The following is a 19,765-nucleotide window of genomic DNA, read 5'->3' on the forward strand; positions in this document are numbered from 1 at the left end:
TCTGAGAGAGGGCTTGACACACTCGAGTCATGATTATGGAGATGATCTGTCAGGGTTGTGTGGATTATTATAGTCAACAGGAAATTATTCTCTTTCTCTCTCTCTCTCTCTCTCTCTCTCTCTCTCTCTTTTTTTTGCTCTCTCTTTTTCTCTCTCTCTCTCTCTCTCTCTCACTCTTCCTCTTTCACTCTCTCACTCTCTCTCTGTTTCTCTCACTCTCTTACTCTCTCTTTCTCTCTCACGCTCTCTCTTTCACGCTCTCTCTCTCTGAGTAGTGGCCATTGAATGGTCTCTGTGTTTGCCATTTTCCAGTCCAGTTTTGTAACAACATAACAAAACAACATACAGTTGAATTATTCTGTATGGATTGACTGATACCCCACTGGGACCGCAGTCGTTTAGATTACTAGGTTCTGTGTGAAATCTCATGGCACACAAACTAAACACAAGCTTAACAGTTTTTTCCCCATTTCAACCAACATTATGTATCATTATATTATATGTAACTTCTATATTACTTTATTGTCTTGTTTCTGTAGCTAATCCATCATGGACAAATTTACTCAGGGCCTTCAGCTGATGATGTGAGTTTTACTCCATAATCAAAACAACAACAACAACACATTGTACTGTACACAGTACAGACACTATAATAAGGCACAGACGTCCCTGTATTAATACAATTACTGTTAAAAATCAAATAAACTTGCAGTCCACATATGGTATTTTGCTGACTGCCAACACGTGTGAACATATGAGTCATCATCTACTGTCACACCCTGATTGTCTCCAACCCCCTCCAGTTGTCGCCCATCTTCCCCATTATCCCCTGTGTATTTATACCTGTGTTCTCTGTTTGTCTGTTGCCAGTTTGTTTTGCTCGTCGAAACAACCAGCATTTTCCCCCTTTGCTCCTGTCTTGTCTAAGTTCCTGTTTTCTAGTTTTTCCCTGCTTTGACTCTTCTACCTGCCCTGAACCTGAGCCTGCCTGTCATCCTGTATCCTGCCCCACTACTCTGGATTACCGACCTCTGCCTGCCCTGACACTGAGCCTGCCTGCCATCCTGTACCCTGCCCCACTACTCTGGATTACCAACCTCTGCCTGACCCTCAGCCTGCCTGCCTGCCATCCTGTACCTTTGCCCGTGTTGTTGTAATAAACATTGTTACTTCGACACAGTCTGCATCTGGGTTTTACCTTAAACGTGATAGCACAAACTGTCCATGACTGACCCAGCAGACTCGGACCAGCTCCGCAACGCCCTCTCCTCCCAAGGAGCCACCATTTGTAGCCACGAGGAGTTGCTTTGTGGTCTTATGGAAGGGCTCCAGACCTTGGCCGAACGCCACGACCAAGCATTGAACACGTTGCTGGAGCAATTCCTTGGGTTGTCTACTATGCAGCATACTACTAAGGTAACGTCCCAGCCCCTCAATAACCCGGCTGTTAGCAGCGCCATCACCCCGGTTTCCCGGGAACATCACTTACCTCCCCCTGAACGTTTTGATGGAGAGTCCTTAACCTGTCGGGCGTTCCTCACTCAGTGTTCTCTCATCATCAAGCTGCAGCCTTCCTCCTTCCCCTCAGACCACTCGAAGATAGCGTACCTCATCACGCTGATGCCCGGGAGGGCCCTCGCCTGGGCTACGGACATATGAGAACAGCAGTATGCTTCAGTCTGGAGGAATTTGTGGCAGAGGCGGAAAAAGTTTTCGAGGCCCTGTTGTCCGGAAGAGAGGCTGCCCGGAAGTTACCAGCTTTGGCAGAACTCCCCCAGTGTGGCAGAATATGCTGTGGATTTCCGCATGCTAGCAGAGGAGGGTGCCTGGAACACGGAAGCGCTGTTCGACACGTTCCTGCACGGATTATCAGAGGAAGTAAAGAACCAGCTCATTTGTAGGAGTGAGTATTCTGGTAGGTCTTAAGGATCATTTTGCTTCTCCCCTTACTCGCCCCCCTCTCCATGCCATCCTGCTATGGGGAAACCAGTCCAAGTCTCTCCAGATACTCATCAACTCAGGAGCCGATATGAGTCTTATGGACGTGTGCTGGGCATCCCCACTCAACCCCTCTTCATTCCCATGGATTTTAGAGAGCGCTGGATGGGCGCTTTATAGGCCGGGTCACCCACCATCAACCTACGAGTGTCGGGGAACCACAGCGAGACGATCCAATCCCTGCTAATTGAATCTCCGCAGGTTCACGTGGTATTGGAATTCTCTTGGCTCCAGCAACAATTCCTCTATTGACTGGTTTACTGCTGTCCTTATGGGCTGGAGCCCATTTGGCCACACTCATTGCCTGAAGTCAGCTCTGCCTGCCCCGGGGCGTCTTCCTGGGGGCTTGGAAATTGCTTCGGACCTCTCCGCCATTCCCGTGGAGTACCAGGACCTCCGGGAGGGGTGCAGTAAGGCCCGGGCCACTTCGCTTCCGCAGCACCGACCGGTACCCTAGAATGTCAAGCCTGATGCGCTGGCACGCATCTATTGCCCCATGGCTGCACCTCTGGAAGTAGAGACCATTCTCCCCTGCTCCAAGATCATTATACCGTCTGCTATTCGTCCTCTGTTGCCCCGTACCCTCCGAATACTTCCTACTTTTCATGTGTCCAGAGTTAAATCCATGTCTCACAGCCCTTTGTCTCCTGTTTCCAGGCCCACCCCTCTCCCCCATCTCATTGACTGCCAACCGGCGAGGAGGAGAGGTGCTGGGTCCCCGCCAGGGACATCCTAGACCCATGCCTCATCGTGGATTTCCAATGCCGACACCCCTGTTAACCAGGTATGCGCCCAGGTAGGACGCCAGGTGGCGTCCCTAGAGGGGGGGTACTGTCACACCCTGATCTGTTTCACCTGTCTCTGTGATTGTCTCCACCCCTCTCCAGGTGTCGCCCATCGTCCCCATTATCCCCTGTGTATTTATACCTGTGTTCTCTGTTTCTCTGTTGCCAGTTAGTTTTGTTCGTTGAACCTACCAGCATTTTTCCCATTGCTCCTGTCTTGTCAAAGTTCCTGTTTTCTAGTTTTTCCCGGCTTTCTACCCTTCTGCCAGCCCTGACCCTGAGCCTGCCTGCCGTCCTGTACCTTTGCCCCACCCCTCTGGATTACCGACCTCTGCCTGCCCTGACCCTGTGCCTGCCTGCCGTCCTGAACCTTTGCCCCTGTTGTTGTAATAAACATTGTTACTTCGACACAGTCTGGGTCTTACCTTAAACGTGATAATCTACCACCAGCCAGTACATTACATTTACATTCTAGTCATTTAGCAGACGCTCTTATTCAGAGCGACTTAAAGTAGTGAGCGCATACATTTCCATACTTTTTTTTGCACTGGTCCCCCGTGGGAATCGAACCCACAACCATGGCGTTGCAAGGCCTTTCAACTGAGCTACAGAGGACTATTATAACAATTTATTATAATAGAATACATGTCTACATTATTACATTTAGACAGAAACACAATAATACATGTTCATTTTGCAGTAGTTGCCGTTTGACATATTAACTGAATGTGCAGCTGACCACCATTCATATGCATGTAGAAAAATAGCCCTCGGTGACAAATCATCTCAAAAGAGAAGGGGGGGTACATTTTCTTTTGTAAAAATGTATATTTCAAATTCCTTTTATGTTATTCAAAATTAGCATTGCAAAATTAGCATTGCACCATGTATATCAATATTTACATATAAATTATAACATACCTCACTGTTCAAATTTTTTATAGTGTTATTATAACCGGAAGAATCGGCACCTGCGTTTAGAATGGATTCTTCCACTATTCTGCAAGCCTACCCTGAATGAGTCATCCAGCTCGTCTCTTATTGGATAAAACCATTCCATCCCGAGGGACTGCCTTCCTTGCAGAGAGAGAGATAGAAAGGCCTTGCTCCATTCACAGAAACATTGGTATGTGAGCCTAGCTGTTTCATTCACATAAAGACTAAATGATATTTGTCTTCATCGTTCTGATTCTTCTATCGTCTTCGTCCTCTCTGATTTAAGAGAAGCTTCTTTTATCTCTCCTTCCTTTTTTGTTTGCTTTTGTTTCTGAGGAGAAAGAAAACGTGCTTTCCTTTTTCTGGATTTGCCAGGCAGGAAGGCGAGAGAGAGAGAGAGAGAGAGAGAGAGAGAGAGAGAGAGAGAGAGAGAGAGAGAGAGAGAGAGAGAGAGAGAGAGAGAGAGAGAGAGACAGAGACAGAGAGAGAGAGAGAGAGAGAGAGAGAGAGAGAGAGAGAGAGAGAGAGAGAGAGAGAGAGAGATAGACAGAGACAGAGAGAGAGCGAGAGAGAGACGAGAGAGAGAGAGAGAGTGAGATAGATAGACAGAGACAGAGAGAGAGAGAGAGAGAGAGAGACAGAGAGAGAGAGAGAGAGAGAGATAGATAGACAGAGACAGAGAGAGAGAGAGAGAGAGAGAGAGAGAGAGATAGATAGACAGAGAGAGAGAGATGTTGGGAGGGACTGCAGTGCAGTGCGAAATCTGCAGCAGCAGGATAAGATAGAGCGGAAGCTTATGAATGACTGTCAGTCTTCTTAGTTGTGTCGCTCCTGTGGACATTTTACATGAATGGTTTTTGGCTTCATGTAGAAAGACTGCTGATCTAGACTGCTGTTTTACTGATGCCTTGCCTTGCTGTTTGGAGGAGCCTGTCTTCTTGTGTTTCTGTTCTGCGCTGAGTCAGTGTTATCTGTTTAATTTGAAAACGTGTTTTTATTCTGTTTATGAATTATTCACTGGGATAATTCAGGACAGGCAGGTTGTTATCAGAGAGGTGAAGTATCATTCTACTGATCCTTTGTCTCAGAATGTAAATAGAATAGTGAGAATGCAAATTCAACAGAGGAAGGAAAATATCCATTCTACGTTGTTTAAATACATAGATGTGTTATCTAGATGTATTTTAATATAAGATTAGGGTCTATTTTTGCATTTGTTTACAATATTTGTGTTAATCTCATGCATGTGTCATCATCATGGTATAATATAATATTTACCTTTATGATGTTATAGAAGATATGTATTGATGTCCTTGTCCGTGTCATTGCAAAAAAAATGCACGCTGCAATGAGAACAGTATGTTAATGTAACAGTCAACTTGTACATTTTGTTGCAAAATACAGATACTAGGAAGATTGTCCTCTTCTTCTGAAGTACTCTGGACATGGAATAGATTCATTGCCAGCTGCATGCCCATCACTCACATCAATGTTATTTTTCCTTGTTTCCTATTTATTTTTCATCACCTGTCATCAGTAGGCTATATTCAGCATCAATTACTTAGATTTTCCCCTTCACAGGAACATAATCCCAGTCTGTAGAGGAGTATGTTCTAACCAGATAATGTGTGATGGGAGTATGAAGGGAGACAAGTCGATAACCATTAATTATCTTTTATCATCAGGATATATTTTTGTCTTTGCGATTCTCTTTCCCTTTTTCCCACAACCGACCGTACCACAGAATAAAATTGAAAAGCATTCCTGCGGTGAAGAGGAAATATCCGTCTGGGAAATTTGAGAATTGATTGGTTCTAGTGTGCTGTAAGTGGGAGGATTTTTTTTTTGTAACAGGAAGTGATTTTCAGTGTTCAGTGAGCCTTTTGTTGAGAAGGTCTCTGTTCAGATCTGTGAGTCATGCTTCTGCTTTGAGCCGGTAGGCAACAGTGAGAGGAGAGCAGCAGCGCAATATAACTATATCCTCCTCTACCACGTCCATCTCTCTCTCTCTGCATTCTGGAAGCTTCTGGAACCTTTTTTTCACCTTTCCTCCATGTTCTATTTCCATGGATTGTGTTCTTCTTTTCTGTTTATTTTCTACCAACGGATTGGATCATCACGGCGTTGGATTTTCCTAACAGCAGCCTCAGCCTCAGCATCAATAACAGCAGTAGCAGCAGCACTAACCCAGCTCTCTAACTTCCTCAGTAGCAGAGAAAATTCTAGTCAACCATCATACAGGGCCTGCTGGGGTTACTATAAGGCATTTGCTATGTTTAAGGAGAGAAGGATAATTTACTTGGCGGCGTTACATCTGCCGGTGCGTTTGTAAGGCAGAGGAGGGGGCAGAGGCAGAGAAGAGGGGAATGCTTCACCGTACCAAATACAACAGATTCAGGAATGAGTCGGTGACGTCCGTCGATGATCTACACGGCCTCACCATGAACCCCAAGGTCTCGGCAGCCCCTGCGTCCTCCGCCGAGCCCCCGTACACCCCTCCTGCAGCGCCATCCGAGGGCGGCGTGAACCACCACCACCCCGCTGCCGACCCCTCAGACGATGGAGCCACCACCCTGTGCACCCTCATCAACAAGGTGTCCAACCTGAAGTTCACCAACTCAGGCTCCAGCCTGCTGGGTATCAAGAGCCTCCCCTCCCACGTCAAGGACCTGACCCTCTCCAAGCTGCAAGGTGCTGGAGGCTCTGGTGGTGGATCCAGCTGCATTGGTAGCGGCTCTGGCCCCAGTGTGTCGTTGGCAGCCTCCGGTGGCGGTAACGGTGGTGGTGGTAACGGCTCCTCCTGTGGCTCAGCCTCCAGCATCTCCCACCACCACCACCCTCCCTGCTCCCACTCCCACTCCTCCCAGCAAGAGCCAGGCACCATGAGCAACGCAGGGGGAAAGAAGGGCAGCAGGTTGGGGCTGGAAGAGAGGGAGGCTGGGCAGAGACAGGGACATGGAGGGGAGGACTGGGGACCTAGTGGAGGAGGAGGTAACAGTGGACTGGTGAATAAACCCTGTTCCAGAGGATGGCTGCATTCCAGTGAGAAGATCTCTGGACCCGGAGTGACGTACATTGTAAAGGTTGGTGTTGATTCTTGGTTTTCCTCTCTCTCTCTCCCTTCATCCATACATTTTTTCCTCCTTTTTCTCTCTCCTCTCCCCCCATTCTCTCTTTTCCCTCAATGACTGAAAAGGAGAAAATGTACGGTAGCCTAACCGCCAGATCGTGATCATCATCTTGCCCTAGTGTGGGCGTAGATAGAAACAGCAGGGATTATTGAGAAGAGAAAGACCAGCAAATAATCATTGAATAATTCAGAGAAACAGAGAAGGTCATCATTGATAAAACCAGAGAAAACCCTTTGATGCCGTAACAAAAGGCCATGTAACATGCCTCCACCGTCCGGATGCTTTTATGTTTATCAATGTGTTTATGCTTTTATGTTTATGATCATCTTCATCCTTTCATTTTTGTATTTTCTTTTCCTTTCCTCCTTTTATGCCTTTATATGTTTTGGCGCAGGTTAGGTTAAAACATGTTTGCCTGTACTGTATATGTACTGTATTGAATATGTACTGTACTGTATATGTACTATACTGTATATGTACTGTACTGTATATGTACTGTACTGTATATGTATTGTATATGTACATGTACTGTACTGTATATGTACTGTACTGTATATGTATTGTATATGTATATGTACTGTACTGTATATGTATTGTATATGTATATGTACTGTACTGTATATGTATTGTATATGTATATGTACTGTACTGTATATGTACTGTATTGAATATGTACTGTACTGTACTGTATATGTACTGTACTGTATATGTTTTGTATATGTATATGTACTGTACTGTATATGTATTGTATATGTATATGTATTGTACTGTATATGTACTGTACTGTATATGTATTGAATATGTACTGTACTGTATATGTACTGTACTGTATATGTATTGTATATGTATATGTACTGTACTGTATATGTACTGTACTGTATATGTATTGTATATGTATATGTACTGTACTGTATATGTACTGTACTGTATATGTATTGTATATGTACTGTACTGTATATGTACTGTACTGTATATGTATTGTATATGTACTGTACTGTATATGTACTGTACTGTATATGTACTGTATATGTACTGTACTGTATATGTATTGTATATGTACTGTACTGTATATGTACTGTATATGTACTGTACTGTACTGTATATGTACTGTACATGTACTGTACTGTATATGTATTGTATATGTACTGTACTGTATATGTATTGTATATGTACTGTACTGTATATGTACTGTACTGTACTGTACTGTACGGTACTGTATATGTATTGTATATGTACTGTACTGTATATGTACTGTACTGTACTGTATATGTATTGTATATGTACTGTACTGTACTGTACTGTATATGTATTGTATATGTACTGTACTGTACTGTACGGTACTGTATATGTATTGTATATGTACTGTACTGTACTGTACGGTACTGTATATGTATTGTATATGTACTGTACTGTACTGTACTGTATATGTACTGTATATGTATTGTATATGTACTGTACTGTACTGTACTGTACGGTACTGTATATGTATTGTATATGTACTGTACTGTACTGTACTGTACGGTACTGTATATGTATTGTATATGTACTGTACTGTACTGTACTGTATATGTATTGTATATGTATTGTATATGTATTGTATATGTACTGTATATGTATTGTATATGTACTGTACTGTATATGTACTGTACTGTATATGTATTGTATATGTACTGTACTGTATATGTACTGTACTGTATATGTATTGTCTATGTACTGTACTGTATATGTATTGTATATGTACTGTACTGTATATGTACTGTACTGTATATGTATTGTATATGTACTGTACTGTATATGTATTGTATATGTACTGTACTGTATATGTACTGTACTGTATATGTATTGTATATGTACTGTACTGTATATGTACTGTACTGTATATGTATTGTATATGTACTGTACTATATATGTATTGTATATGTACTGTACTGTATATGTACTGTACTGTATATGTAGTGTACTGTATATGTATTGTATATGTACTGTACTGTATATGTATTGTATATGTACTGTAATATATATGTACTGTACTGTACTGTATATGTACTGTACTGTACTGTATATGTATTGTATATGTACTGTACTGTATATGTATTGTATATGTACTGTACTGTATATGTACTGTACTGTACTGTATATGTACTGTACTGTATATGTACTGTACTGTACTGTATATGTATTGTATATGTACTGTACTGTATATGTACTGTATATGTACTGTACTGTATATGTATTGTATATGTACTGTACTGTATATGTATTGTATATGTACTGTATATGTACTGTATATGTACTGTATATGTACTGTATATGTATTGTATATGTACTGTATATGTATTGTATATGTACTGTATATGTATTGTATATGTACTGTACTGTATATGTATTGTATATGTACTGTATATGTACTGTACTGTATATGTACTGTACTGTATATGTACGGTACTGTATATGTATTGTACAGTTGAAGTCTGAAGTTTACATGCACTTAGGTTGGAGTCATTTAAACTTAGTTTTCAACCATTCCACAAATTTCTTGTTAACAAACTAGTTTTGGCAAGTTGGTGAGGACATCTACTTTATGACACAAGTAATTTTTCCAACAATTGTTTACAGACAGATTATTTCACTTATAATTCACTGTATCACAATTCCAGTGAGTCAGAACATACACTAAATTGACTGTGCCTTTAAACAGCTTGGAAAATTCCAGAAAATGATGTCATGGCTTTAGAAGCTTCTGTTAGGCTAATTGACGTAATTTGAGTCAATTGGAGGTGTACCTGTCAATGTATTTCAAGGCCTACCTTCAAACTCATCGCCTTTTTGCTTGACATCATGGGAAAAAAATGAAATCAGCCAAGACCTCCGAATTTTTTTTGTAGACCTCCACATGTCTTGTTCATCCTTGGGAGTAATTTCCAAGTGCCTGAAGGTACCACGTTCATCTGTACAAACAATAGTATGCAAGTATAAACACCATGGGACCACGCAGCCGTCATACCGCTCAGGAAGGATATGTGTTCTGTCTCCTAGAGATGAACATACTTTGATGCAAAAAGTGCAAATCAATCCCAGAACAACAGCAAAGGACCTTGTGAGATGCTGGAGGAAACAGGTACAAGAGTATCTCTATCCACAGTAAAAAGAGTCCTATATCGACATAACCTGAAAGGCCGCTCAGCACGGAAGAAGCCACTGCTCCAAAACCACCATAAAAAAGCCAGACTACGGTTTGCAACTGCACATGGGGACATACTTTTTTGAAAAATGTTCTCTGGTCTGATGAAACAAAAATAGAACTGTTTGGCCATAATGACCATCGTTATGTTTGGAGGAAAAAGGGGGAGGCTTGCAAGCTGAAGAACACCATCCCAACCATGAAACACGTGGATGGCAGCATCATGTTGTGGGGGTGCTTTCCTGCAGGAGGGACTGGTGCACTTCACAAAATAAATGGCATCATGAGGCAGGAAAATTATGTGGATATATTGAAGCAACATCTCAAGACATCCGTCAGGAAGTTAAATCTTGGTCACAAATGGGTCTTCCAAATGGACAATGACCCCAAGCATACTTCCAAAGTTGTGGCAAAATGGCTTAAGGACAACAAAGTCAAGGTATTGGAGTGGCCATCACAAAGCCCTGACCTCAATCCTATAGAACATTTGTGGGCAGAACTGGAAAAGTGTGTGCGAGCAAGGAGGCCTACAAACCTGACTCAGATACACCAGCTCTGTCAGGAGAAATGGGTCAAAGTTCACCCAACTTATTGTAGGAAGCTTGTGGAAGGCTACCCGAAACGTTTGACCCAAGTTAATGAATTTAAAGGCAATGCTACCAAATACTAATTGAGTATATGTAAACTTCTGACCCACTGGGAATGTGATTAAAGAAATAAAAGCTGAAATAAATAATTCTCTCTACTATTATTCTGACATTTCACATTCTTAAAATAAAGTGGTGATCCTAACTGACCTAAGATTGGAATTTTTACTAGGACTAAATGTCAGGAATTGTGAAAAACTGAGTTTAAATGTATTTGGCTAAGGTGTATGTAAACATCCGACTTCAACTGTATATGTCTATGTACTGTATTGTATATGTACTGTATTGTACTGTATATGTACTGTATATGTACTGTATTGTATATGTACTGTATATGTACTATGTTGTATATGTACTGTACTGTATATGTACTGTATTATATACGTACTGTACTGTATATGTACTGTATTGTATATGTACTGTACTGTATATGTACTGTATATGTACTGTATTGTATATGTACTGTACTGTACATGTACTGCATTGTATATGTACTGAATATGTACTGTATTGTATATGTACTGTATATGTACTGTATTGTACTGTGTATGTACTGTGCTGTGTATGTACTGTACTGTATATGTACTGTGTTGTATATGTATATGTACTGTATATGTACTGTATTGTATATGTGGACACTGAATACTGCTGTGGCTCTAGCTAGTGATACAAGGAAGAGAATCAGACAGGCAGCAAAATGCTTGTCCTCACCTACTGTTCTCAGACCATATCAATGTACCTGCACAAGTGTATTCAGTCACCAAGAATTTACACCGTTTAGGCAATACAGATTTACACAAAGTTTAACCAAATGTAGGCTATTGTTGTTGTAAGTAACAGATTATGAAAATGAATGAAGGAAATATGAATGAAGAGGACCTGTACAAGATGTGGTTGGAACAACTAAAACACACAACAGAATCTGCAGATTCTTTCCAATACAATAATTAGCAATGCTGATCCCTGGGAACCTACATAGCACTTTCTCCTGTACATTAAATGAATACATATCTGCTCATTTCTATGTTTGAATTGATTTTGAGAAATGCAGCGTAACAGTTTGTCAGGTGAAAGAACAAGAAAGAAAACACATAATGTATGATCAGAATTTCATAGAGTCTGACATATCTGAATCAGGCATGTTCATGTCCAATGACACATTTCCTGTCTGGTGTTAGTCCATTAACAAATAGGCAGCAGTGGGGTTAGAGTGAGTTAGTTTGACCGACACACACAGCCAGTTGAATCAATACATTGAAAGTGTCCACAGAGGGGAAAGGGGAAATAGGTCTCTCTCATCTCCCCCATGCACTTTCCCCCGGTCTTAATGCATTCCAAATGGAGCCCTAATCCCTATATAGTGCACTATTTTTGACCAGAGCCCTAGCACTATGTAGGGGATAGGGTGCAATTTGGGATGCAAACCCCTATCTGCTGTGCCTGTTTATTGAGTTATTGGTGCTATTCTGCTCTCGGGCCTTTTTAATTAATGTCATGTGGTCGTGGTTACACACCATGCTCCATTAGGTTAACAGAGCAGTGGTTGGCATTGACACACAGCTGGGGTTTTGACTGACACTTATTCTTGACATAGTCGTGTTGCCGTGGTGAACATTCTAGACACAGAAGTCTATTTTAACGCTGCACTAGTAGATCATTTTCTCATGTCTGTTGATAGTGTGTTGTATTGTGATGCTATATGGTGTCTTTCATGTGTATTGTTACTGACACATAGGCTATGCTAACCGTGTTCTGGACGCAACACAGACATATTTATTGTTATATACTGGTATGACCAGTTTAGTTTGGTTGATAATGTGTAATAACAATGACAAATATATATTTATTAGAAATTGCACTTTGAATTCAGTTTACGAGCAACTGAACCCAGTAATCCTTTAACACGCTGTTCTCCATACTTCTCGGTAACCATAGCAATCCTCCTCGTGTCTCTCCCTGGCCGAGTTAGTGTTTGATTCTTGACTAAAGGTGTAGCTACATATTAAATGCAATTTCCGCAGCTTACAACACAGTGAATAGGATATTCATATAAAGCTTCAGGTGTGGTCTAGTGAGGATAGCCAGTGGGTACATGTAGTTTGGGCTATAATATACCAGATATGCATTGATTGATAAAGAGTGTAGGATGTTGCATTTTTATTATTCTTGCCAAAATGTTCTGATTACATTTGCTACTATGTCTCTGGTGAGTTCAATAGTTGCTTGGTATTACAGTCTTTCTCTTTCTGTTGATACTTTTCCTGCAACATGCAATGATGGTTCAGTGTCAGATTAGATTGATATAGGATTAGCTCTCTGCACCTGCCTTTGTTTCTGTTATGTATAATAAATGCAGTAATTTGATAAACAGTGATGCGTACGTTGGAAATGCACTGTAAAAAATGGGGCCTCTGGTTGAAATATTGTAGGCCCATTGCATTGTGAGCTATATTTATAGCTATGTATATGTCCTGGCTAGCTATATATTATTTAGATTATATTTTAGAGTTCTCTCCTCTCCACTCATCTTTCTCTCCACTCATCTCTCTCCACACATCTTTCTCTCCACTCATCTCTCTCTCTCCACTCATCTCTCTCCACACATCTTTCTCTCCACTCATCTCTCTCTCTCTACTCATCTCTCTCCACACATCTTTCTCTCCACTCCTCTCTCTCCACTCATCTCTCTCCACACATCTTTCTCTCCACTCCTCTCTCTCCACTCATCTCTCTCCACACATCTTTCTCTCCACTCCTCTCTCTCTCTCCACTCATCTCTCTCTCCACTGCCTGAAGTAAGTTGGACTTTGTTCCCTTTCACTCTCTCCATGATTCAAAAAACATGGTTTGTTATTTATAGGTATTGTTATTTACCGGCAAAACATGGCATTTAAACAGTATAGCAACACTGCAGGTCCCGTAGCCTGTATCCACCCCTTGATTTACCTTCCACCACCTTTATATGGTCCTGCATTGTGGTTACAAAACCTCATACATTGACAGAAACCTCACTTGATCAACTGTGGGTACTCACTTTAAGGTACTCTGAAAGCAAAAACATGTACTTTCAATGCAAATCGATAAAAAAAGATCTGTTTCTATTATATTCCAGCTCTAAATATCATAGTTTCTGTGCACGTAATATATCCATAGCACTCTGTATCACCCGTGACCAAAAGGCTACAGAGGTTAACAAAACAACCAACCAGGAAGCACACTGCACTATGCATTATTATTATTAAGTGTTTTTCATTCATTTCCTCCTTTTTGCCCTGTTCTGTCTGAGTGAAGATGAGGAGAGAAACTCCATCTCACTCTTTTTTTATTCTAGGGACAAAATGTTCCTTGCCAGTGGCATTAGCCAGCTAGAAGAGAGGAGGGTATGTGGGTGGATGTTATACTGAATGGGATTGGGAGACAATTACATTCATTGGATCATACTGCACTAACAGGTGTCTCTCCGTGAGAGGAAATTAGTCCCCTGGATAGTGTAGGTCACCGTGCTTACAGACACTAACCTTCCCTGGCCTGCTCTCATAGCTCAGACAGTCACTAACCTGGCCTGTTGCTATAGCTCAGAAAGACACCAACCTTCAATGGCCTGCTGCTATAGCTCAGACAGACACTAACCTGCCCTGGCCTGATCCTATAGCTCAGACAGTCACTAACCTGGCCTGATGCTATAGCTCAGACAGACACTAACCTTCCCTGGCCTGCTCTCATAGCACAGACAGTCACTAACCTGGCCTGTTGCTATAGCTCAGAAAGACACCAACCTTCAATGGCCTGCTGCTATAGCTCAGACAGACACTAACCTGCCCTGGCCTGATCCTATAGCTCAGACAGACACTGACCTGGCCTGCTGCAATAGCTCAGACAGACACTAACCTGGCCTGCTGCTATAGTTCAGACAGACACTAACCTGGCCTGCTGCTATAGTTCAGACAGACACTAACCTGGCCTGCTGCTATAGTTCAGACAGACACTAACCTGGCCTGCTGCTATAGTTCAGACAGACACTAACCTGGCCTGCTGCTATAGTTCAGACAGACACTAACCTGGCCTGCTGCTATAGTTCAGACAGACACTAACCTGGCCTGCTGCTATAAATGAGACATACGCTAACCTGGCCTGTTGCTATAGCTCAGAAAGACACCAACCTTCAATGGCCTGCTGCAATAGCTCAGACAGACACTAACCTGACCTGCTGCTATATCTCAGACAGGCACTAACTTGGCCTGCTGCTATAACTCAGACAGACATTAACATGGCCTGCTGTTATAGCTCAGACAGACGCTAACCTATAGCTTTACTTCAGACATATACTAACATGGCCTGCTGCTATATCTCAGACAGGCGCTAACTTGGCCTGCTGCTATATCTCAGACAGGCACTAACTTGGCCTGCTGCTATATCTCAGACAGGCATTAACTTGGCCTGCTGCTATAGCTCAGACAGATATTAACCTGGCCTGCTGCTATAGCTCAGACAGATATTAACCAGGCCTGCTGCTATATCTCAGACAAGCATTAACTTGGCCCGCTGCTATAGCTCAGACAGACACTAAACTGTCCTGCTGCTATATCTCAGACATATACTAACATACCCTGGTCTGCTCATGTTGCTGGGACAGACACTAAACTGACCTGCTGCTATAGCTCAGACATATACTAACATACCCTGGTCTGCTCATGTTGCTGGGAAAGACACTAAACTGACCTGCTGCTATAGCTCAGACATATACTAACATGCCCTGGTCTGCTAATGTTGCTGGGAAAGACACTAAACTGTCCTGCTGCTATAGCTCAGACATATACTAACATACCCTGGTCTGCTCATGTTGCTGGGAAAGACACTAAACTGTCCTGCTGCTATAGCTCAGACATATACTAACATGCCCTGGTCTGCTCATGTTGCTCGGACAGACACTAAACTGTCCTGCTGCTATAGCTCAGACATATACTAACATGCCCTGGTCTGCTCATGTTGCTGGGAAAGACACTAAACTGACCTGCTGCTATATCTCAGACATATACTAACATGCCCTGGTCTGCTCATGTTGCTCGGACAGACACTAAACTGTCCTGCTGCTATATCTCAGACATATACTAACATGCCCTGGTCTGCTTATGTTGCTCGGACAGACACTAAACTGTCCTGCTGCTATAGCTCAGACATATACTAACATACCCTGGTCTGCTCATGTTGCTCGGACAGACACTAAACTGACCTGCTGCTATATCTCAGACATATACTAACATGCCCTGGTCTGCTCATGTTGCTCGGACAGACACTAAACTGTCCTGCTGCTATAGCTCAAACAGATACTCACTTGGCCTGCTGCTATAGCTCAGACAGGCGCTAACTTGGCCTGCTGCTATAGCTGAGACAGACAACAACCTGGCCTGCTGCTATATCTCAGACAGACATTAACCTGACTTGCTGCTTTATCTCAGACAGACACTAACCTGGCCTGCTGTTATAGTTCAGGCAGACATTAACCTGGCCTGCTGCTATAGCTCAGACAGACATTAACCTGGCCTGCTGCTATAGCTCAGGCAGACATTAACCTGGCCTACTGCTATAGCTCAGGCAGACATTAACCTGGCCTGGCCTGCTGCTATAGCTCAGACAGACACTAACCTGGCCTGCTTCTATAGCTCAGACAGACACTGACCTGGCCTGCTGCGATAGCTCAGAAAAACACTTGCCTTCTCTGGCCTGCTGCAATAGCTCAGACAGACACGAACTTGGCCTGCTGCTATAGTTCAGACAGACACTAACCTGGCCTGCTGCTATAACTGAGACATACGCTAACCTGGCCTGCTGCTATAGCTCAGGCAGACATTAACCTGGCCTACTGCTATAGCTCAGACAGACATTAACCTGGCCTGGCCTGCTGTTATAGCTCAGACGGACACTAACCTGGACTGGCCTGCTGTTATAGCTGAGACGGACACTAAACTGGCCTGCTGTTATAGCTCAGACAGACGCTAACCTGGCCTGGCCTGCTGTTATAGCTCAGACGGACACTAACCTGGACTGGCCTGCTGTTATAGCTCAGACGGACACTAAAATGGCCTGCTACTATAGCTCAGACAGACGCTAACCTGGACTGGCCTGCTGTTATTGCTCAGACAGACACTAACCTGGACTGGCCTGCTGTTATAGCTCAGACGGACACTAAACTGGCCTGCTACTATAGCTCAGACAGACGCTAACCTGGCCTGGCCTGCTGCTATAGCTCAGACGGACACTAACCTGGCCTGGCCTGCTGCTATAGCTCAGACGGACACTAACCTGGCCTGCTGCTATAGCTCAGACGGACACTAACCTGGCCTGTTGCTCTAGCTCAGACAGACACTAACCTGGCCTGCTGCTATAGCTCAGACAGACATGAACCTTTTATGGCCTGCTGCTATTTCTCAGACAGATACTAACCTGGCCTGCTGCTATATCTCAGACAGATGCTAACCTGGCCTGGCCTGCTGGTATATCTCAGGCAGACACTAACCTGTCCTGCTGCTATAGCTCAGACAGACACTAAACTGCCCTGCTGCTGTAGCTCAGACATACACGATCCTGGCCTGCTGCTTTACTTCAGACAGATACTAACATGGCCTGCTGCTCTAGCTCACCAAGACACTAACCTTTCCTGGCCTTCTGCTGTAGCTCAGGCAGACAATACCCTCCTCTGGCCTGCTGCTTTACTTCAGACAGACACTATCCTGGCCTGCTGCTATAGCTCAGGCTGACGCCTACGTTCCCTGGACTGCTGCTTTAGGTCAGCCAGACATTTACCTGCCCTGGCCTGATGCTATTGCTCAGACAGACACTAATCTGGCCTGCTGATATAGCTCAGACAGACACAAACCTTCCTTGATGCTATAGCTCAGACAGACACTAACCTGGCCTTCTGCTATATCTCAGACAGACACTAACCTGGCCTGCTGCTATATCTCAGACAGATACTAACCTGGCCTGCTGCTATATCTCAGACAGGCGCTAACTTGGCCTGCTGCTATATCTCAGACAGGCACTAACTTGGCCTGCTGCTATATCTCAGACAGGCATTAACCTGGCCTGCTGCTATATCTCAGACAGATACTAACCTGGCCTGCTGCTATATCTCAGACAGACACTAACCTGGCCTTCTGCTATATCTCAGACAGACACTAACCTGGCCTGCTGCTATATCTCAGACAGATACTAACCTGGCCTGCTGCTATATCTCAGACATATACTAACATGCCCTGGTCTGCTCATGTTGCTCGGACAGACACTAAACTGTCCTGCTGCTATAGCTCAGACATATACTAACATGCCCTGGTCTGCTCATGTTGCTGGGACAGACACTAAACTGACCTGCTGCTATATCTCAGACATATACTAACATGCCCTGGTCTGCTCATGTTGCTCAGACAGACACTAAACTGTCCTGCTGCTATAGCTCAAACAGATACTCACTTGGCCTGCTGCTATAGCTCAGACAGGCGCTAACTTGGCCTACTGCTATAGCTGAGACAGACACTATCCTGGCCTTCTGATATAGTTCAGAAAGACGCTAACCTGGCCTGCTGCTATAGCTGAGACAGACACTAACCTGGCCTGCTGCTATAGCTCAGACAGACATTAACCTGACTTGCTGCTTTATCTCAGACAGACACTAAACTGACCTGCTGCTATATCTCAGACAGGCGCTAACTTGGCCTGCTGCTATAGCTCAGACAGATATTAACCTGGCCTGCTGCTATAGCTCAGACAGATATTAACCAGGCTTGCTGCTATAGCTTAGACAGACTCTAACTTGGCCTACTGCTATAGCTCAGACCGACGCTAACTTGGCCTACTGCTATAGCTCAGACATATACTAACATGCCCTGGTCTGCTCATGTTGCTCGGACATACACTAAACTGTCCTGCTGCTATAGCTCAAACAGATACTCAGTTGGCCTGCTGCTATAGCTCAGACAGGCGCTAACTTGGCCTACTGCTATAGCTGAGACAGACACTAACCTGGCCTGCCCTGCTGCTATAGCTCTAACTGATATTAACCTATCCTGGCCTGCTGATATAGCTCAGACTGACATTAACCTGACCTGCTGCTATTGCTCAGACAGACACAAACCTGGCCTGATTCTATAGCTCAGACAGACACTAACCTGGCCTGCCCTGCTGCTATAGCTCTAACTGATATTAACCTAGCCTGGCCTGCTGCTATTGCTCAGACAGACACTAATTAGGCCTGCTGCTATAGCTCAGACAGACACTAACCTGGCCTGGCCTGCTGCTATTTCTCAGACAGACACAAACCTGGCGTGCTGCTATTGCTCAGACAGACACTAATTAGGCCTGCTGCTATAGCTCAGACAGACACTAACCTGGCCTGGCCTGCTGCTATTCCTCATACACTCAATAACCTTGCCTGGCCTGCTGCTATTTCTCAGACAGACACAAACCTGGCGTGCTGCTATATCTCAGACAGACACAAACCTGGCCTGCTGCTATATCTCAGACAGACACTAACCTGGCCTGCTGCTATATCTCAGACAGATACTAACCTGGCCTGCTGCTATATCTCAGACAGACACAAACCTGGCCTGCTGCTATATCTCAGACAGACACTAACCTGGCCTGCTGCTATATCTCAGACAGATACTAACCTGGCCTGCTGCTATATCTCAGACAGACACTAACCTGGCCTGCTGCTATATCTCAGACAGACACAAACCTGGCCTGCTGCTATATCTCAGACAGACACAAACCTGGCCTGCTGCTATATCTCAGACAGATACTAACCTGGCCTGCTGCTATATCTCAGACAGACACAAACCTGGCCTGCTGCTATATCTCAGACAGACACTAACCTAAACTTCTGCTATATCTCAGACAGACACTAACCTAAACTTCTGCTATAGCTCAGACAGACACTAACCTAAACTTCTGCTATAGCTCAGACAGACAGTAACCTGGCCTGCTGTAACGGTTCTCTTGTGGTGAAGGAGAGTCGGACCAAAATGCGGCATGATTATACTGATTCATGTTTAATAACAAAAAGGAATAAACACTACAAAAACGTGGAAAACC

At 43.6% G+C, this 19,765-nt stretch overlaps 1 protein-coding gene across 1 annotated transcript in view; it reads left to right on the forward strand.

Moving 5' to 3' along the window:
- Positions 1 to 4,440: 4,440 nt before the first annotated feature.
- Positions 4,441 to 19,765, forward strand: part of shc3 (SHC (Src homology 2 domain containing) transforming protein 3) — a 44,763-nt gene continuing 29,438 nt past the window's right edge. The window contains exon 1 of the mRNA XM_042326500.1: positions 4,441 to 6,802. Within this exon, the coding sequence (XP_042182434.1) occupies positions 6,086 to 6,802 (717 nt within the window). The 5' untranslated portion in view covers positions 4,441 to 6,085. The remainder of the gene's footprint in view (positions 6,803 to 19,765) is intronic.

This window comes from Oncorhynchus tshawytscha, linkage group LG09 (genome assembly GCF_018296145.1).
Source record: "Oncorhynchus tshawytscha isolate Ot180627B linkage group LG09, Otsh_v2.0, whole genome shotgun sequence".
Lineage (NCBI taxonomy): Eukaryota > Metazoa > Chordata > Actinopteri > Salmoniformes > Salmonidae > Oncorhynchus > Oncorhynchus tshawytscha.